The sequence below is a fragment of the Sycon ciliatum genome, chromosome 1 (genome assembly GCF_964019385.1).
Source record: "Sycon ciliatum chromosome 1, ocSycCili1.1, whole genome shotgun sequence".
In the NCBI taxonomy this organism is placed as follows: Eukaryota; Metazoa; Porifera; class Calcarea; order Leucosolenida; family Sycettidae; genus Sycon; species Sycon ciliatum.
This window is the reverse complement of record NC_088643.1, coordinates 70726202-70747479: the sequence shown is the minus strand read 5'-3', so window position 1 is coordinate 70747479 and position 21278 is coordinate 70726202. Positions and strand designations below refer to the sequence as shown.

The window sequence follows — 21278 nt, the reverse complement described above, 5'->3', positions numbered from 1 at the left end:
ATTCTTGAAGAGGCCGGAAAGAGTCAGGTGAGGATACATACATGCTGGTGAATGATTCTAAGTCACAATGTCTGTTAGTACCACTTTCATTGTATATTTCTGGCTAATCGGTCTGCTTTGGTTTACTAAATTGGCAAATTTTGTGCATGCAATGTGATTGCGTCTTGGCAGGTTCTCGTATTCGTGCATTCGCGGAAGGAGACAGTGAAGACGGCGAAAGCTATCCGTGATCTCTGCTTGGAGCGCGACAAGCTTGGTCTGTTTCTGAGAGAAGCCTCGGCCAGTACAGAAGTATTGCGCACTGAAGCTGAAGAGGTCAAGGTATGTCATCATCTCTGGTTGCGATTATGGATGATGGCTACAATACGTTATGCTCTGGTGTGTTTTTGAATAGTTTTCACAGCTTCTCTGTGCACAGTGTCCAATGTTAAAGTGTTCTTTCTTGGAGTGGAGGATGGCGCTTATTGTGGTAATTGTCGCGTGATTTGTGTGCTATATAGAATGCCGACCTGAAGGACTTGCTTCCGTATGGCTTTGCTGTCCATCACGCTGGAATGTCCAGGTTAGTTGATGTGTCACATTACTTCCTTGCTGCACCCCTTGCGTACTTCCCGCTGCCGTTGCCTCCACTATTTGTTTGCAGTGCTCACCTTATGTTGCATGGCGGTTGGTTTTTGGCCGTGCACTTACATACTGGTATGCCTGCATTGTTGTGTCTGTTTCTTTTCTGAACCCATGTCAATAATATAGAGTTGATCGTACGCTAGTTGAAGATCTGTTTGGCGATCAGCATATTCAGGTAGGGTTTAGTTTTGACTTGCCGTATCTTCTACTTGTTTTGTGGACGCCTGCACGGGGAATTTATTATCTGTTGAATTGCCCGCATTGTTATGTGCCTACACTGGTGTTGGTAGGCTTCTTGTTGTGGCTTCTTGTTGTATCCTCTTTGGCTTCTGAATATTTCATCTTTGTGAAGAGTATCGCAATCTCAGGTTGATGTTTGAAAACAATGATGGACAGGAATTAACTATAGCATAGGCAATGTATGTGTTTGCGAGAATTTTTGTAGTGTGCTGTATTTCACAGACACAGGAGCTATTGGCTGGCCCCTATTTTGTATTCTGCAACATGTGTAGTGATGTCCACAGTGGAACCTCACTTTCCAACCACCTCACCGATCCAACCACATTTGCTTGTTCCTGAAATTTTCTCCGCAAACATGCATACTGGATAGTTATTTTCACGAATCAGACCACTTTGCCCGGTCCAGAAGGCGGTCAGAATTCCAAGGTTTCGCTGTATTGTGCACTACCATTTGTTATCCTTGATGTTGGAATACCTCGCTGCTGCTGGTTGCCTTGTGTAGGTTCTGATCTCTACAGCAACACTGGCGTGGGGTGTCAATCTCCCAGCTCATACCGTGATTATCAAGGGTACTCAGGTAAGCAGTGGTGTCCCCCGTACTCCTCGGTGTATACTACACGTCCTGAGTGTTGGTCTTGCTAGTACAGTGTACTGTGCTCTGTCTATGCACCTGGATACTCTTCTGCGATGTACACAGTCACGTGCCATGTATTTGTGAACTGGAACTTCAGCTATTACTCACGTGTCTGACAACTGTGTATTTTCTATTTCCTTTTTTTTGCTCTGTACTCAGATCTACAGTCCTGAGAAGGGCCAATGGGTGGAACTGGGTGCACTAGATGTCATGCAGGTAGGTTCTCATTCATGATGCCTAACCGACTGTGCTTTATGTGAGTATGTGCAGAACCTTATGTGACATATCTGGGTTGTTGTGATAGTTGCTTGCCTATATCAGTACTGACTTGACTTGATTGTTTGTCTATTGTGTGTTCTTGGCTGGGGATTGTTTGGCTGTTCATGCAGATGTTTGGTCGCGCTGGTCGTCCCCAGTATGATCGCGAGGGTAAAGGCATTCTGATCACCAACCACAGTGAACTGCAATACTACCTCTCCTTGCTTAATCATCAGGTTAGTAGTAGCATATGTTAGTGCTACTTTGTCGTTGCCATTTTGTGTATGCATGCTTATGTATGTATATGTTCAATTCAGTTTTGACTCTCCAAAGACAAGCGAATGGCTGTCATGGGAGTCTCTGTGAAAGAAGGAACATCGAGCATGGCTTGAATTTAAAAGTGGATGAGGAGGGGCTTCAATGCGGGAAGAGGAAGAGAGGGAGATTGGGGGACAGAGAAGGGGAAGGGTTAATGAACTGAAGCCAGGGAGATTACAGTCGTCAAGCATGCCGAAATAAATTGTAGTAGCTTTAGGATGGGTTAAGGCAGACTTGAGTTAACCTCTGCTTCTCTGAGAATTTATCCACCGGGCCTTCAAACCATTGCACTGTAGTGTATTTGTAGGTACTGTGGACACTGGCCACAGTGGCGGGCAGTAAGGAATAACTTACGCCCACTTGAGCAGAAGTCAGTAAGTCTGTGCCCCCACCCCATTGTGTCTTTTTTACTTTTTCATGTTTCTATAATTATGTCTGTGTGCTTTTGGACAGCTGCCGGTTGAGAGTCAGTTTGTCAAGCGCTTGCCGGAGAACCTCAATGCTGAGATTGTCCTGGGCAGTGTACAAAACATCAAGGACGCACTGGCGTGGCTCCGTAAGTATATCGGCATCATCAGTGTACGTCTTTGCTCTCCCCTACATGTGTCTTCTGTGTCAAGAGAGTGAATACTTTGTATACATGTCGGTATGTGAGGCCAATCACCAATCAAGTGTTCTAGAATGCATGTGAGGCCAATCACCAATCAAGTGTTCTAGAATGCCATGATGCGTTCAACATGGCATTTTGCTCATAAAACTGGCTCGTCTTGGTCTTATTCCTTGCAGGGTACTCGTACTACAACATTCGCGTACAGAAGAACCCAACACTGTATGGTGTCTCCCACGACGAACACACGGCCGACCCATCACTGGAGGCTGTGAGTTGCATTGACCATGTACATGTAGCACATTGCCTGTTGGTATTGTTTCGATGATTGGTGTTGCAATAGAAGACTGTGTCTGGATTTGTCTGCACCGTGTTTGTGCCTTTGTGCTACCAAGCAGCTTGCAACCTCTTGTCCCTTTATGTTCTGTAGCACCTTGAGCCATGCCTCTAGACCTGGGCTGCCTGTCTCTATACTAAATGTGCAGCTGATTGTCTGATTTGTTTCTCTTGCGTGTTATTTAGTTCTGCTTGAACGTCATTCACACCGCTGCAGTACAGCTGGCCAAGGCACAGCTGATCAAGTATGACAAGCGCACAGGGCTGTTGCAGGTAAGGATCTGCCATTCTGTTTTCTTACATTGCCGACATGATCACAGAGGCAGTTACGCTGCGTGTGAGTGTGTATGCGTAGAATATCAATCTGGGGACAGTTGCACATAGTGTTCACTTGGTGAATAGTCCGGTGTGTATGGATCTTACTCAGTATCCTCTGTTGAAAGTGCTGTGTGCTAGGCATTTGCTGCAGCCCATCCATGCTTATGCAGCCCTGTTCAAAAATGAACTGTACACTAATATTGATGACCCCTGTGTACTCGCGGTGTAGTTTTGTTTCATATTGGTTCTGTTCTTTTGTACACTGGCAGGCAACAGACCTTGGACGAATCGCTAGTCACTTCTACTGCACCGTGGAGACAATGTCGACGTACAACAGTTTGCTGAAGCCGACACTGAGCCAGATTGAGTTGGTGCGTGTCTTCTCACTCTCGTCAGAGTTCAAGTACCTGAATGTGCGCGAGGTAAGGCTTGTCCCCCGTGCTCCATGAATTCTCTTTGTTGCTTGTACTACATTGTGTTTACTTTCCAGACAGTATGTAGGCACTGTTTTCTATAGTCTGTGATGTGTTTACTGACTCACGTTCTCCATCTCTGTCCTTCGAACTCGGCATGCAGGAGGAAAAGCTGGAGTTGGCCAAGCTGATGGACCGTGTTCCCATTCCGATCAAGGAGACTATTGATGAGCCGAGTGCTAAGGTATGTCGTATCGATCTAACTCATTGTTTCCGGCACTTCAGGTGTACATTTCACATGCCAAGAAATGGTCTTTACCAATGCTACTTCACACTCAAGTTGTGAGCCCGCAGCAGCCCACATGAACAAAGTCGAGTATGTTGTCTTCTTCTTTTTTGTTGTTTTTGGCATGCTGTGATTGATTAGCGGCGGCTGTAATTTTCTTTCTTTCAGCTGTTTGGCCGATAAATCGATAATGCAATCATATGCAAGGTGTATGCGTTCGCTGACAAGTGGCATTCCCTCTGTTGTGCTGTACTCTCGATGGGCAGTTCTAGGATGGCTGCCTGGTATGTGGATAGGGACTGGGTTGTGGTTAGCTGATTTGTTTCATTTATCATGCGTTTTCTGCTGTTGCTACAGGTCAATGTGCTGCTGCAGGCGTATATTTCCCAACTGAAGTTGGATGGCCTGGCGCTAATGGCAGATATGGTCTATGTCACTCAGGTATTGGCATTTTGCTCTTTGTGTATGCAGTTGTTTGCTGAATTCTTTGACAAACAGCTTGAGCTATGGGCACTATTCGGCCTAACTGTTAGAATTGTGATGGTTGTTGCTCTGCACTCAGTTTGAGAAGTATTTGCAATCCTGAGACCCTGTATTATGTGGTTCTGCTATAGCAAGCACTCCAGCTAGTTCCACCTCAAAATGTCAATGTTTTTTCTTCTTGTTGTGTTGCTAACAGTCGGCGGGTCGTCTGATGCGCGCTGTCTTTGAAATTGTTCTTCATCGTGGCTGGGCGCAACTGGCTGATCGGTGTCTGAACATGTGCAAGATGATTGACAAACGAATGTGAGCAGCTGCTTCTATTCCTGTATTGTGTTTACCTGTACATGTATCAATATCCATGTTCTACGAGCAGCCAATCCAATGCACACACACACACACCATCTCCTCCATGTTTCTTTGCTCTCTACTGGTATGTTGCTTACTTTGAGTTTGTGTTTTGAGCATGGAAGCTAATCTTGCAGCTTCCATTTCCTAAATCCCTCTTCTGTCCTGACAACCTGGAGGAGTGTACTAACTTCTTTAATGGAAGTGCCCGTTGTTGTAGCTCTTTCCGGGAGTTTTTTATTTGACTGACGAGTAGCTGTTGTTTATTTCTCTGTCTGTGCATATTCATTGCAACGAAAACAGGTGGCTATCTATGACCCCGCTGCGTCAGTTTAAGAAGCTGCCAGACGAAGTCACCAAAAAGGTGGAGAAGCGTGAAGCCTTCACATGGGAGCGACTCTATGATCTCAGTGCCAACGAAATTGGTGAGCTGATCCGCATGCCGAAGATGGGCAAGATCGTCCACCGCTTTGTACACCTCTTCCCCAAGCTGGAACTGGCCACTCACATCCAACCGATCACAAGGTATGCTGATGCCGCGGAGTCGTGTAGTGACTATCCTTGGTTTCTGCTGACTATGAACACATGGAGTCCCTGTATGTCTCAGTATAGTCAGTGTACATGTACTTTGAGATCTTCGGTACTGGTAGTGGTTACTTTGGTATTCGTCTGCAATTGGTGACTGTGTGATCTCGACCATTATCACCTGCCTTCTCCTTTCTTCTGTAGATCCACTCTGAAAGTTGAACTCACCATCACTCCTGATTTCCAATGGGACGAGAAAATTCATGGACAGTCTGAGGTGAGGAGTGATGTAGATAAAATGCCCTGGTGTTGAGAGACCTGTTCTGTAACTGCAGAACGTGTTGTTGTTTTGCAGAACTCACACTACTAGTGTATAAGCCAAAACATCCCCAGTTCCACTGCGAGCTCCATATTGAGAGCAGCCAACTTCTTTAATTTATTTCATCACTTCCGTCCAAAGATCTTCGTGTTGAGTACGAAAAAGGACGTAGTATGGGGTGCATGCAGGCCAGCTTGGGAGAGGTTGTACGGGAGGAGGTACCTAACATTCGGACGAAACTAAATTCCAGACACTTCAGCGGTGTTTTAGTGTTTCATGATCCATCGACAAAATTTCAACTGGGCATCTGTACAGTATCACGAAACAGGAAAAAAATGAAAAGAGGCCACCGGTGGACTTACTGTACAACAGAGGTGATGTTCTTGTAATACTTGCTGTTTCAAGCAATTACCACATGACTAGTGACTACAACTGACCTGAGCCTCTCTTTATCTCCATCTCTCTCTCTCTCTCTCTCTCTCTCTCTCTCTCTCTCTCTCTCTCTCTCTCTCTCTCTCTCTCTCTTACGCGCATGCACGCACACACTATACGCGTCCTCGCTGGAAGCTGGCATGTAAGCCTAGCACTATGTAAAACCATTGCCCAGCAGTCGTAATATGCCACAAGCATATTATGCTTGTGGCTAATATTCCACCCTGGTGATTGTACTTGCTAGTATCTCGCTTTGATCCTTGTGTTGTGTTATTCTTAGTTGCCTGGTAATTGCTTACATGTGTGCATGCATACATTGCTTTTGTTTTCTTCCCAGGGCTTCTGGGTGTTTGTCGAAGATGTGGATGGAGAAGCCATTCTCCACAACGAGTTCTTCCTGCTGAAGTCCAAGTATGCGACAGAGAAACACTTGCTGACTTTCTACGTACCTATCTTTGAACCACTGCCACCGCAGTACTTCATCCGTGTGGTGTCCGACAGATGGCTTGGTAAGCTGGTGTACATGTACTTTCTTTTATTGCGCGGGCCGAGGCGCTAGGAGAGACAACAGAAGAAGCTCCTGCTCAAAAAGCGATTGAGATTATCTCAAAATTCAGCATCCCTATATACTGTAATTCCGCGCATATAAGCCCATGGGCTTATATGCGCGGACACGTATAAGCCCATGGGCTTATATGTGAAATAATGCAGTTTGCGGATAAAATATCCAGTAAAACATGTTCTTGTTTTAGCCCATGGGCCAATATTCGAATTTTGAAGGTTCACGAAAAAGTTCAAGTCCGTGCTCGTAGTGGGTCTACCATACTCTACTGGTAAACTGCACTGACCTGCTGTACCATGGTAGGAAGAGTCCATATTGTGAAAAATTCTACTTGACACACGAGTTGCGTTTGGGCTTATAGCCGGATAGAGGCCCGTGGGCATATGCGCGGAATTACGGTGCCAATATCACGTCCTGTTGTTGACTACACTATACCACTCTGCTCACGCCCGTCCGTCACCTAAAAAAACCATAACAATCTCACTCACCTGTTGCCCGCCATTCCCCTAGCACCTCCACCCATCTGCTGTACACTGCCTCCCCAGCGCCTCTGTCCACGCTTTTTCACAAGCTGATGCTTCCAGGCGTAGACCTCCTAACGTTCACACCTGCCTGTTGCTCGCCATCCTCCTGGCACTTCCACCCGCCTGTTGTCTCTCCTAGCACCTCGGCCCGTGCTAGCTTTCTTCCAGACTTAGCACCCACCTGCACCTAGCGCTAAATTTGCTTATGCCTGTGGCCCTATGTGTTTATAAGCGTGCTGCTATGTAGAACCCCAATATCAGTTGTCTGATGATTGCTTCACGTCATGAAACTCACAGTTACAACCAACCTGAATATCCTCCGCCGAGTCTGCTATGCTCTAAGCTCTGTCTATGACATTGAGCACTCTCTGCAGCTCGGTGATCAATGGATTTGTCATGTACAGACCTATACAACGTGTAGGTGTAATAAAATGGCATTGCCCCCCCCCCCCCCCCCCAAGGTAGAGTCTCCGCAACTTGTGTGGTTGGTTCTTGCAAGTGAACTATGCTGCTTGTTTCTTTGTTGACTGCAGCCTCGGAAACGCAGCAGGCTGTCTCCTTCCGTCATCTCATTCTGCCGGAGAAGTACCCACCGCCTACTGAGTTGCTTGATCTGCAGGCATTGCCTGTGTCGGCTCTGCACAACGTTGCTTACGAGTTCATCTATAAGCGACGTTTCCAGGAGTTCAATGCAATTCAAACACAAGGTACAGTGCGTGTTTTTATACAGTCCATTCAGGAAAAAAAGGTGATAATCTTGCTTTGACCATAAATGGATCAATGGTTGAACATTTTCAGAATGTTTTGGTCATTGCAGTACATAGTCAGTCGGGGTTTTTGGAAATCATGCTTTCTTTTCCCTGTGTGTTTTGTTTTCTCCAGTCTTCAACACTTTGTACAACACTGACAACAATGTTTTCCTTGGTGCGCCCAAGGGCAGTGGCAAGACCATCTGTGCGGAGTTTGCCATCCTGCGTACGCTGGCACAGCCTGACGCACGCTGCGTCTACATTGCACCCATGCAGTGCCTGGCTGAGATTGTGAGTCATATAGCAGCACACATGCATGAGTTTGCCTTTTGATTGGTGCATGTGTCTGCTAGTGGTAGTTGTATGTTTGTGTGTGGGGGGGGGGGGCATGTGTGTACTTGCATGTACGTATGTGTGTCCATCATGCACCTTCATGGCTGATGGAGTTTGTGTTTGGTTCGTGCTGCTGCTATTATTGTTACACAGGTGTATGAGGACTGGAAGGTTCGCTTTGGCAGCCATTTGGAACGTCGTGTTGTCATGCTGACTGGAGAGACTAGCCATGATCTCAAACTCTTGGCCAAGGTATGGACTATCGTACCGTCTAGTGGTTCATCGGTGTGCATGTACTGTGATATTGTGCCTATTGGATTGGCAACTTGCCCATGCTGTCGATCTGTTTTCCGTACATGCCATTGCTTCTTTATGTTATCTTTTGTGTGCTTCTCATGGGAAACTGTATACTCTAATTTCAGAAATTTTCGGTGCTCAATATTTTCGGTATGAGGGCAACAGGCTAGGTTAGGTGAACAGAAATTTTCGGTACAGAGAATCAGTTCCCTATTGGATTATGTGTGTTAGTGTTTGTTCGGTGTACTGAAATTTTAGGTGTGAAACAGACGCACCGAAAGTACCGAAAATAAAAGTACACCGAAAATTTGTGAAATTACAGTATATGTGTTATCCTTTGCAAAGAATACTGGGCTTTGTTCGCAGTGTCTTGAGGCGAGATCACAGAAAGTGCGATCAACTGATGCATATTGCTGAGAAAGAGGTTTATACTGATTGATGGTTGTCCATTTGTCCACGTATTGTGAACTGCTTGCTCAGGGCAATATCATCATTTCCACCCCAGAGAAGTGGGATACATTGTCCAGGCGATGGAAGCAGAGGAAGAATGTGCAGAACGTGCATCTCTTTATTCTAGACGAGACGCATCTGATCGGCGGTGAACTTGGTGTAAGTCCAGTGTACTTCCTTCGCTTTTGCTGTGCATTGGAACGTTTAATACCCTGCGCTGTAATCAGCGTGTTGCTTTTCAGAACCCAGCAGCACATGGCAAATTGTATAGCGGTGAAGCGGTATGTTCTATCCTCTTTACAATGTATACCACTTTAGAAAGTACTTTGTGCTGAACTTTAGTTGTGGATATCAAGTGGTGCCCAGTTTGCTTGTCCACCTTGGTGCTTTTTGATGAGTTCACCTGTTTCAGAAATCAACTGACTTACTGTTGTCTCTATCCATGCCTGTACGTCCTATTATAGCCGGTGATGGAGGTGATCTGCTCTCGGATGCGCTACATCTCTTCCCAGATTGAGCGCTCAATTCGCATCATTGCACTCAGTGCGCCAGTATCTAACGCACGGGTACGCAGTTGAAATCTGTCTTTCAAGTGTGCCACTGCACATGTGATTGGTTTGTTGTTGAACGTGAACCAACGATTGGCTAGATCCAAGTTGTGGCATTCAGTTTTTTTCTTTTTTTCGTCAATATTCATGCTGGCATTTGGCACGTTGCGGGTGTTCCCATGATTGTGATGCAATTCACTTTCCAGTATTTGTTGTGTCTGCTTCCTAGTTCCTATTAAAGGTCAGTAATATTGTTAATCCGCATGTGTTCCTGCGACAGGACCTGGCTCAGTGGATTGGTGCACCGCAGAACGCAACGTTCAACTTCCATCCCAATGTGCGGCCTGTGCCACTGGAACTTCACATTCAGGTGTGTACGACTGAGTATGCTATTCTTTGACCTGTGCGTGGTGGTGCTGGTGCTGGTCATTGCTCCTGGGCACATGAGTCCTTAGCTTGTGTGGATCCTTATGAGCTCATTGATATGTTCCACATCTCCACTGATGGTGGGAGCTAGAAAAATCGATTCTGGAAACAAAAACCCTATACCTCCAGCAAGTTGTGATGTTTTGCGTGGTGATGTCTGCGGCTTTCATACTTAGTCTTTTCATAGCTCTAATTTATTATTGTTTCCTTGTATTTAATTGTCAACTACTATGTGTTTGATTTTTGCATTTGTGCAATGTATAGAGTTACAACATCAGCCACACTATGTCTCGTCTTCTTGCCATGATCAAGCCAACGTACAACGCCATCTTGAAGCATGCTCCAGCCGAGCCTGCACTAATCTTTGTGCCGAGTCGCAAGCAGGCCCGTCTCACAGCTCTGGACATCATGGCATATGTCGCCGCAGACAACAAGCCACTCAGGTGTGTGTCGACCTTCCTAAACTATCTGCAATATTGTCATCTGAACTGCTGTCCTTCATTTATCTCTAATCTGACACCCCACCATTCCATGCCCTGGAGTCAGTGGTCTGCTGTGGTCTCTGCACTCGAGGCAAATTGCGAAAATGATATGGTACTGTGAGGCTGTCGAGTGTTGTACAATGCTTTTGTGAAGATGTAAAGCTTTTGTCAACATGATGCGAGCAATTTCCGAACTACTCCAGGATTGAGAGGGTGAAAGTGCTGACCTCCTCTCTACATCTGACATGTGGAACAAATAACTCGTTGGATGGTCACTCAGTGTACTCCCCTCCCCACTTTACAGGCTACATGCTGTATTCAATGATATCAGTAGTGGCAATGCACTTCTTGGCCCGCATGGGACGCAAGTCTGCCGACTGTGCTCTCGTTTTACTGAAATCTAACCATGCATCGTGTGTACGTATCATTGGTTTGGTGCACACAGATTCTTACACTGTGAAGCCTCTGACTTGAAGCCATACTTGAGCAAAATCAAGGACAAGGTATGTAATCCGTATACATAAACTGCGACTTATGGTGAATAGATAACTTTCCAGCACACAGGGATAGTGAATAGGGCAACATTTTGCAGCCAAACACTTGTGCATGTTTTATGGTGTTTGGGCCAGACATAAGTTCTCACACTAGTGAACAAAACAAAAAAGAACACACTCTTTACTCTCTGATTAGTCAGCGGTTGATTAATCGCTTATAACTTCATCAGTTAGTCAGTGGTGTCAAGTTTACTTGTTCAAATCTTGTAAATTCAAAACATGTGTATATAGAAGGCTATCTTGCTAACGATTAGGAAATATAATTATATATGCAGCTAGAAACTGCGACTATTTTTGATTTATAACTTCCTGAAGAAAGTGATGATTTTGGTCCCTTTTAGGCATATTCCTGATGATATGGTCTTTGTACACAAGACATCCCCAGGTGTGCACCTCTCTGTCTGTTTGTCTGTCTGTCCGTCTATGTGCCTGTCTATGTGTCTGTCTGTGTGCATACCCGGTGTGTGTGTGTGTCTGTGTGTCTGTCTTTCCAACTGTCTGTCTATGTCTCTGTCCGCCTGTTTGTGTGTTTCCTGTTGCTTGCTAAAACTAGACTTTGCATGAGATGATTCCACAAGGTGTAGCCTACCTACACGAAGGTCTCAGTGAAGTTGAACGCAAAGCAATCGAAGCATTGTTCAATGCAGGCGCCATTCAGGTAACTTGTCCTCATCACTCTTGCTTATTTACTTCGAAGTAGTAGAAGTAGTGATCTTGATCCTGGCTTTCTCTTAGGGTTGCCAGTCTCTCCTTCTCTCATATTGCAACATGTACCTGGCAACCAATGATGATATTGCAGCTGTCTGTGGTATCACGTGACTCCTGCTCACTGAGGTTCCAGGTAGTTTAAGTAGAGAGAAAAGAGAAAGGTACAGAAAATGGTCGCGAGAGAGAGAGACGTAGAGAGAGAGTGATGCGGATCATGTGGTGTACACTGTTGATGTACGACTGTGATTAATGCTTTTGTGAGAGTCAAATGGAAGAATTGTCGTGAGAATCACGCCCATCACTGTCATCATCATGTCCGTAGTGACCGGCACCATCGCCGTCATCATCATCGTCATCATCATCATCAGCAGCCAGCTCAGTGGTCCCGCTACTGGAGCAGCACCTGTTCAAGTTTTTATTATTTCAGTTTCCTGAAACCTTCCTCTGGTTGGCTGTAGTTGCTGGCATTTGTCATGGAGAATTACTGTCGAGTCTTTAAGAGAGTCATGGGAAAGTTGCCAATGATGATAATGCAGGGCTCCAGCAATGATGTTGCTAGGCCGCCGTGCAATGCCTGAGGCTAACACTATGACTTATAGCTCTGATTCTCACTGGAAACTTTCCTGCTTATTCATGTACCGGTGTGTGTGTGTGTGTGTGTGTGTGTGTGTCCATGCGCATTTGTGCGCGTGTTTGCGGGCATGTGCACGCGTGTTTGCGGGCATGTGTGCGCGCGTGGGCACTCAGTTTATATTTTCTTTCTTTTGAACTGTTTCTCATGGTTGTCTGTGCTACCTGTTGGTGATAGGTGGTGGTAGCATCATGTGATGTGGCCTGGCATCTGGACATGCAGGCACACCTGGTGGTCATTATGGACACTCAGTACTTTGACGGACGTAATCACAGGTATGTGCATCGGCTGTGCTGCAGGCAGACTTCTTCTCACTCCTTGCTGTATGGCTACTAACTCTGACTGTGTGTAGCCTGTTCAACCCCATCTTACTTCTTGAATATTGCAGTACAGCACTTGCAAGGCAGTTCTTGGCACCTCCACTCCTAAACCATCCTTTGGTAAACTGTACATGGGAATTCTGCAGCTGTGTGTTGCCATGTGATATGACTCGGCAGTGTGCTCTCTGTCTACTGCTTTCTTCCTTCGTAGATATGCAGACTATCCCATCACCAATATTCTGCAGATGGTTGGTCTTGCTAATCGAGTGAACGTTGCAGATGAAGTCGGTTAGTCCACAATCATACCCTTGTAATTTTACACTACTCCCCCGCCAATATGTTGTAGTACCGTATTTTCCGAAAAATAACAAGGCGCTGTGGCTTATACTATGATGGTCAAATAAACAGCGATAAACAGGCAAGATGTCTGTATTTCGTGCCAAAAAAATCTGGTAGTGGCTTCTACTCCAGTGCGGCTTATACTCAGGAAAATACAGTGATCTATGGACCGTATTCGCGCGTATAAAAGGGCACGTACTTATATTCGAATACAAGGGCACCTCCACATATAAAGGCATGGGATAAAAACTCCAGACCCGAGAGTGTATTTTGAAGACTTGAATACTCGTATTGAAAGACATGCCCTTGTATCCGGAACATGTGTTTCCTGGCGAAATGGGAAAAAAACGCTTTTTCGCATATAAGGGCACACACTTGTATGTAAGTGAATACGGTAGGCATGGATCTGGTGCATTGTGTTGTGCCACCCTCGCACAACAGCAGAGGAATGAGGCAAGAGAAACAACGGAATTCTCAACCACCCCACCCCCCGCCACCGACTATATGTAGGCATTGCAGTGCAATGTAGTAGTGTACAGGCTGTGTGCACTGCACTGTGTGGCACACTTCGATTGGTTACATGTACTTACTGCTGCTGTCTGTGTGTTGTCTTTTGCTGGTGTGCAGGTGTGTGCATCCTCATGTGCCAGAACTCCAAGAAAGAACTCTACAAGAAGTTCCTCTACGAGCCTCTGCCAGTGGAGGTGAGTAGAGTATGGTAGATCTTTGTCCACAAGGGTGATCTTCCGCTTTGTCTGATTAGGGTAATCTTTCTCCCCTATCCTCCTTTTTCAGTGAATCCGCTTCACGGGCTGCCTTTTAGTTATAACATGATTGTGCAGACATGCTTCTTTCCTTCTCTGAAGTGTAATTTGAACTAATGTTAGTATCTGTGTGTGTGTGCTTATGTGCGTGTAGTCCCATTTGGATCACTTCCTTCATGACCACTTCAACGCTGAGATTGTGACGAAGACAATAGAGAACAAGCAAGATGCAGTGGATTACCTGACCTGGACGTTCCTCTACCGTCGCATGACGCAGAATCCCAACTACTACAACCTCCAGGGTAGGAAAGCCACTGCAGTAGCTAACAGTCTTACCTCTTTTGTGTCTGTCTACGTGCATGTGTGTGTGTGTGCGTGCTTGCGTGCGTGTGGGTGTGTATGTGTATGGTGTGTGTATGGTGTGTGTATGTCAGGGGCGGATCCAGAGATCTCTACAGGGGGGTTCCGGTTGAACCAAAATTGAACAGCCAAAATATTATGGAATCAGATGTGCGGTTGACAATCCGATTGTGTTAGTGGGAATCGCATGCTTTTAAAACACACTACGGACATATATTTTTCCATCATCGACCACACCACAACTGCGCTCTCCAGCCGGCCTCGACACGTTGCCACAGCACACCACCATCGCTGGAGAGGGCAGTTGTGGTGTGGTGGACGGTGAAAAACCTGTACAGGGCCAAATGCTGCGGCTTACCCTACATTATTAGTACGGACACATAATCATATACATGTATGCAATCGACTGGCACACAGGTTCAGTGAGGGCTTGAAGACCCTTTCAACTTCTTGTAAAGATCGAATATGCAAGCCATGGGTACGTTGAGAGCCAGGAATGCCGAAATGACAACAACTAAGTTACTTTCCCTGTCCATTTGTACTTTCGGAAACTGTTGGCGTTTGTACGATGCGAAATGCTCTATAGTCACAGGACAAGAGCATCGTCTTCACTTCAGTGGCAGAAACAACAACAGCGAAACAGTGTCGACAATTGTACAATCCTTCCAATGTCATCTAAAACACATCGCTGGCGCAGCACTCCGTTCCTGCGGAGGAACAACTAGTCACTACTGCATGCTGCAGCAGGTAGAGATTACTGACTTTGCTTGGATGTCGGAGCCCTCATCTTCTGAGGAGCTTGAACTCTACGTGTACGGTTCGAAGTTCGTTGAAGAGTGTCAGTACTCGGAACATCCTTTCTCTTCTGCAAAAAACTTGTCCAAGGAATACTGGCCACACCACACCCATCCTGAGCAGCAGTGAATGACAGCGCCAATGGAGGTAAGTTTGGATCGTTTCGAAAGATCAAAAAGGAAACAACCACCCAATGTTGTCTACAGTGTCCGTTTGTAAATCACGGACGTGAACACCAGTACAGACTACTATCCGTACAGTATCGATCTACCGCACGCGCATGCAGTGCACTGACTGAGTCTGTGCTCCTTGACTCAGTGGCTTCACTGACTGTGATCGGACGGACGTCCTTTTGTGCACACATGATATTTTTCGATATTTCTCAGCTGCACACTTTGCAAAATTTAGGGGGTTTCATGGAACCCCCGGAACCCCCCCCCCCCCCCCCTGGATCCGCCACTGTATGTGTATGGTGTATGTGTATGGTGTATGTGTATGGTGTGGGTGGATGTGGGTGGGTGTGACATATGGTGCAGTGGTATGTGCAGCGATTTCTAGTTGATAGGTTGCTGGTTCGATTCCCGACGATTATGGTCACACACGTCTTTCTTCTCTTTCTCAGACTCCTCCTGACTTATCTTTCATTCTCCTGGGTGGTTACCAACAGCCAGTGCATGCCGGAGTATGTGGTGTGATGTGTGTGCATGAAAAAATGAAAATATGAAAAGACCAAAAAGTAGGGATTCACTGGCCAGAAAAAGCCACTTTATAGCTGTGTGGTGTAGACCAGGCTGAATAGTGGCGGTCAATTCTTCAGCCTTGCAAACTGTTGAATGGTGCAATCCCAGCACAAGCTGCTATGGCTTCTGCTGTAGCATCGCTATCATCGCCACTGGCGATGGGCATCAAATGGTCTCAATGGTGTGTGTGTGTGTGGTGTGTCTGTGTGGTGTGTCTGTGTATGTGGTTGCACTGGAAATTGTCAACTCACTGTGTAGATGGTTAGACGCTAATAAACCCATGTACATGTATCGTGTTGTACATGTTAATCTTCACCCATGGCCCTATTTCATAGTAACGCCCTGTGGCCTATGCCCTGTGCCTGATGTATGTTCGGTTACTTGCTAATCCACCCTTGACGAATTTTTTTGGGGATGTCTTTCCCTTGGTACACCTGACGAATCCTGATTAAGACCAACATGGTATATTCACGCATCCGGAAGCATGCACACGGTGCAGCGTTGTGCTGGGATGATCCATCTTGGAAGACCAACTATAACATCGAGCAGGAAGTGTGAAGAAAATGTTGAACGGTCTCTGCTGGGATGACAGCTACACCATAGCTCAGTGGTTAGAGCATCACTGACCTCAAGCGAAGTTCCCTGGTTTGAGTCCTGGTTGGTGACAGTCAATCTCTTCTTCAGACTTTTCTCTTTTCCATTCCCTCGACCTATGAATAACATAGAGAAAATAAATGGTGCGGCTCGTGTGAGACTTAGTCGGACAGAGTTTTCCGCAGATACAGCTCCTGAAGCGATGGGTGGTCAAAGACCGAAAGTCCCATTTGGTGCATCCATGTTACCCGTAACAGCAACTATACACTGCACAGAACCCAGCGTTCACATGGTTGTTATCATTATAGTGTGGTGTTGACTGTTGTGTTTGTTTCTCGGACTGCTCCACATTGTAGGTATGACACATCGTCATCTCAGTGATCACTTGAGTGAGGTCGTGGAAACCACGCTCAGTGACCTACAGCAGTCCAAGGTACAGAAAATCCACATGATGCTATCTTGTCTGCAAGTTGACCGCATGTTGACCACATGTCTGTACTTGAGAAACCTTGTTGACGTGGAACATGATTGCGTTGTTACAGTGCTCTGTACGATTGTACTTTTACTGATGCACTGGGTTTGTGCCAACACTTGTCGTCTTTCCCCACTACCCACTGCTGTGCTTGTGCACTAGTGTATCTCCATTGAGGATGAGATGGATGTCAATCCTCTCAACTTGGGCATGATTGCTGCATACTACTACATCAACTACACGACGATCGGTGAGTGCTGTATGTGTGTGGGTGTGTGTGTGCGTGTGGGTGTGTGGTTATGTGTGTGGTTATGTGTGTGGTTATGTGTGTGGTTATGTGTGCTGTGCGGCGTGTTGTAGAGCAGACATCGAATCCTGGCAATTGCTATTCCTGCATGGTACTCCTAGATAGCTACTCCAGCTCGCTCATTGCATGATTGATGATCAGTGCATAGGACTGCACAGTGACTCACTGTAGACATGGTGTAATTTCCGGTACAGCTGAATGTATTGTGTGTACTGCTCGGCGCAGTACCGTGCAGGATCTGTAATATCAGCAGCCTAACGTTGTCTTGTAGGCATATGTACCAGTGTGCAGTGCCGCGCAGTGGGCTATTAGCAATGTTGCAATCTATGTTGAACAACATGTGACTGATTGTATGTGTTGATGTGTTCTGTTTTGCAGAACTGTTCAGTATGTCGCTCAACGCCAAGACGAAGCTTCGTGGCCTGCTGGAGATTATCTCCAACGCTGCAGAGTACTCGGACATTCCCGTGCGCCATCATGAAGACTCTGTCTTGGCGAAGGTTTGTTACTCTGTACTGTCTGTACCAGTATTCAGTGTGGACTGTGTGTACTGTGTGGACTTCCAGGGCCGGGATGGGCAGGGGGTGTTAACACTTAACGGAATGTTTGAACATCTATTCCTGCATCAGTAAAGAATGTTCGTTTCATTATATTTCATAATCGGTGGATTCCAAACTACTGAACGCATATTTAAAATGTTGCGGAAAAATAGTTGTGAACCGGTGTGTACACCTGTGTGCGTTTGTAGTTTTTAGGAAACCGTGTAGTATTTCGGACTGCCTCATGTAAATGTGGTACCCTGTGTTCTTCTCGCCTTTGCTGCTTTTGTTGTTGCTACTCAGCTGTCTCATCGGGTGCCACACAAGCCTAGCAGCAATCAGTTCAACGATCCACATGTCAAGACCTATCTACTCCTGCAGGCTCACCTGTCTCGCATCCAGCTGCATGCTGAAATGCAGGCCGACACTGAGGTGATCCTCAAGCAGGTAAAGTGAAGAAGACCTTGCCTCACTATTAACCCATGGCAGCTGCTTGACTGTCCACTGAGCCTTGTTTGCTTTACCTAGTATATTGTGTGATGTCGTCATTATGCACATTGGCAGATTTCTGCCATTTGTTGCTATGAAATCACTCACACGTGGCACTTTCTGTGATTTATCTTTAGGCTATCCGCCTGATCCAGGCCTGCGTAGACGTACTCAGCAGCAATGGTTGGCTGTCGCCTGCCTTGGCTGCTATGGAGCTGGCGCAGATGGTAAGTTCAATCCCTGCACCCTTCTTTGCTGTTGCATGTCGTTTTTTAGGATCTCATTTTTCGGCGTTATTCTGTGGTTTTGTAGCGTGTTGCACGATCTGGTGTTGTCTTCTCCCAATGTTTGGCAAGTACAGTGTATACAATGATACCCCGTTTAGCCAAAGCACCCTCCTAATTGCGTACTTAGCCATGTGTGTGTTCTCACTTCTCAGTAGGCCATCTGCAGGGTGCGCAGTCAGTAGAAATGCAAACATGCTCACTGCCATGAGCAAACGTCACAAGAAAGTTGTTGGCTAACTTGTCATTGTGTGCCTGTGCTTCTCCCTTTTCTGCTTGCAGACTACGCAAGCCATGTGGAGACGCGACTCCTATCTGAAGCAGCTTCCTCACTTCTCCAGCGAAGTTGTGAAGCGATGCTCAACTAAGGTAACTAGTGCTCTCTTCTGCATTTTTTTCTGCTGGCAGTCTGGATGCATTCTCACTTTCATAATTATGATTGCAAGACTGAGGGCAATCTTCTGTCATTCTACATGTAGCACGTATATGGCTGGTGTTGACTTTGTAGAATGCTTCTAAATGTCCAGCAATAAGACTATCATGGATTACTGGGAAGTTTAGGGAAACCCCTACTTGTATAAAACCAGCAAGCTTGTAGCACTCTTGATCTCTCTAGTCTTTATTGGGTATTGCGTGGACCAAAGGAGAAGTGTTGCAGTTGTAAATTTGTTCAATATAATTATTATAACGCATTTTTTAAATGCCTGTGTGTGTTTCAGAAAATCGACGATGTGTTTGATCTGATGGAGATGGAGGATGCTGACCGTCTGGAGCTGCTGAAGATGCAGGACTGGCAACTCAGGGTAAGCTGCAGCATTCACTGTTTGCTATACCAACGATCACAGTCTGGTAGGGCGCAAGTAGGGCTGCACTGCCGGACTAGGATGTGGCGTAATGTATGGCCGCAATCTAGACTGCCATGGTCAGTTTACACTGTTTGAATCGTGCCCATTGCTAGGATCACTATAGAGCCTGAGCTGATGCCGACACACACATACAAACATGTTCACTGCCATGTTTCACTGTGATGCTTCTCGTTCAGGATGTTGCCGTATTCTGCAACCGCTACCCGAACATTGAATTGTCTTACGACATCGTTGAATCCGAGGAACTCACAAGGTATGTACCAAATATGTTCAATGCAGGGCTCAAGGAGGTTGTTATTACTTCGAAGTGTGGTGAAATGTGTCACGTCAATTTGCCTTATCTCTTAAATCGCGAGTCTTAATTCTCCCAAAGTGGAAATGGTAATTTGGACATCCCACACGCATATCAACCAATACTGTACCTAATTGTGAAACCAATAATGCTTTGTACATCTGCTGTGCAAGTCACACTTTCCCCATACTGCCTTCCCCATGTTGAAACACGCATACCAACAATTTACATGCATTCATTTGTATTGTGTTAGATAGATTCGTTCACCGTATTCTCTTCTTCTCACCCTCGCACTCAGACTCTTTTACTTCGAAAAAAGAAGTATGTTTATGCGATGGTTCCCTCAACATTCATTCATTTGCCTTCAAAACATCAGTCAAATGAAATGAAGAAAAAGTGCTGTGAAGATGTCAACCATGCGTTTATCGGGCTATTGTGTTCTTTTCCACAGTGGGCAACCTGTGGTTATCAACGTCAAGTTGGAGCGTGAGGTAGAAAGTGAGGGTGAGGTTGTGGGACCCGTTGTTGCACCTCACTTCCCACAGGTAAGTTTCATTCTTGCTATTTGCTAGCTTCTTTATGCAGGAACACAGCGAATGCACTAGCCTTTACACACAGCAGACTAGTTGAGGCCAGTCGAAATAATGAAATGTACCTTTGTTGGCTGTTCTCAGTTGAACTTGTACTTTAAGTATGGAATAAATTCGCTTGAACCATTTGCTTTTGGGCTACAAATTATTGATGGTGGCAGCAATGTTGACAGCTGCAATGTGATTCTTTCTGCTTTTAGAAACGCGACGAGGGTTGGTGGCTTGTTATCGGTGACCAGAAGACTAACAGGTAAGACACATGACTGTCGATAGTATGATGCACTTGTTATGTCTGGACTATCCGTATGATGGCATTCTTGTTGTATTGTTTCTTCTTCTTCTCTTCTCCAGTTTGTTTTGTGTGTAGTCTGTTGGGTTTTGCGTGATTGTGTACTCTTTGTCTGCACTTCCTGAATGTGCTATTCCTGTGTATGTCTTTGTTTTCCCTGCTGTAGCTTGATTTCCATCAAGCGTGTTACCCTCCAGCACAAGTCCAAGGTGAAGCTCGATTTCGTGGCTCCATCTGCTGGATCATACAAGTACACACTCTTCTTCATGTGTGATGCCTATCTTGGCTGTGATCAGGAGCAGGAGCTCTCCCTGAAGATCCATGAGGATGATGATGAAGAAGACGAGGACAGTGCTGAAGACATGGAAGTTGAGTAGACAATGGCGAAAATGCTTACTGTCGCTTCCTTCTCTTTCCAAACATGTGGCCTGCCGTCTTTTTAGACCTGTTGTCTGTAAATACTTTGTGAGCTGACTTTTAGAACATTGCTGTAATTTTCCTTTTGCTGTTTGCAACATGTTGACCTGTTTAAAATTGCCAACCCCATGCTTTTTTCATACCATTTCTTATATGTACACATTTCCAAAAGCAAGCCTTGGTTTCCTGTGTAGATCCGCCATGCTTGCCTAGAACCATGAAAAACACTATGCCCTTTGTCGGCTGCACGTTCATACTACTTTATTATCATGATCTGTTGTCTCTCATACGTACGTCTCATTCTCAACTCCCATCTGCTCGCTCTGCATATGCCATGATTTGACTTAACATTCTACATACATTCTGAGCCACATTGGCAATGCAAGACTGAGCAAAACCAAACAGATCTAGATCTGAAA

General features: G+C 45.7%; 1 protein-coding gene across 1 annotated transcript in view; it reads left to right on the top strand.

The window, feature by feature from the left end:
• The window catches only part of LOC135805219 (U5 small nuclear ribonucleoprotein 200 kDa helicase-like), a 32634-nt gene extending 11356 nt beyond the window's left edge, over positions 1-21278 (top strand). The window contains exons 20-60 of the mRNA XM_065319230.1: positions 1-27; positions 172-321; positions 501-562; positions 751-799; positions 1367-1441; positions 1658-1714; positions 1888-1992; positions 2528-2630; positions 2861-2952; positions 3204-3290; positions 3605-3757; positions 3912-3992; positions 4392-4475; positions 4714-4820; positions 5166-5387; positions 5592-5664; positions 6476-6647; positions 7758-7931; positions 8107-8264; positions 8460-8558; positions 9084-9212; positions 9518-9619; positions 9882-9971; positions 10292-10470; positions 10955-11012; positions 11617-11721; positions 12580-12677; positions 12934-13010; positions 13689-13765; positions 13980-14127; positions 16671-16747; positions 16949-17036; positions 17472-17593; positions 17936-18079; positions 18259-18348; positions 18688-18774; positions 19125-19208; positions 19448-19524; positions 20015-20108; positions 20354-20403; positions 20609-21278. The exon at positions 1-27 is cut by the window's left edge and continues 27 nt beyond it. Coding sequence (XP_065175302.1) covers positions 1-27; positions 172-321; positions 501-562; positions 751-799; positions 1367-1441; positions 1658-1714; positions 1888-1992; positions 2528-2630; positions 2861-2952; positions 3204-3290; positions 3605-3757; positions 3912-3992; positions 4392-4475; positions 4714-4820; positions 5166-5387; positions 5592-5664; positions 6476-6647; positions 7758-7931; positions 8107-8264; positions 8460-8558; positions 9084-9212; positions 9518-9619; positions 9882-9971; positions 10292-10470; positions 10955-11012; positions 11617-11721; positions 12580-12677; positions 12934-13010; positions 13689-13765; positions 13980-14127; positions 16671-16747; positions 16949-17036; positions 17472-17593; positions 17936-18079; positions 18259-18348; positions 18688-18774; positions 19125-19208; positions 19448-19524; positions 20015-20108; positions 20354-20403; positions 20609-20819 — 4317 coding nt within the window. The 3' untranslated portion in view covers positions 20820-21278. The remainder of the gene's footprint in view (positions 28-171; positions 322-500; positions 563-750; positions 800-1366; positions 1442-1657; positions 1715-1887; positions 1993-2527; positions 2631-2860; positions 2953-3203; positions 3291-3604; positions 3758-3911; positions 3993-4391; positions 4476-4713; positions 4821-5165; positions 5388-5591; positions 5665-6475; positions 6648-7757; positions 7932-8106; positions 8265-8459; positions 8559-9083; positions 9213-9517; positions 9620-9881; positions 9972-10291; positions 10471-10954; positions 11013-11616; positions 11722-12579; positions 12678-12933; positions 13011-13688; positions 13766-13979; positions 14128-16670; positions 16748-16948; positions 17037-17471; positions 17594-17935; positions 18080-18258; positions 18349-18687; positions 18775-19124; positions 19209-19447; positions 19525-20014; positions 20109-20353; positions 20404-20608) is intronic.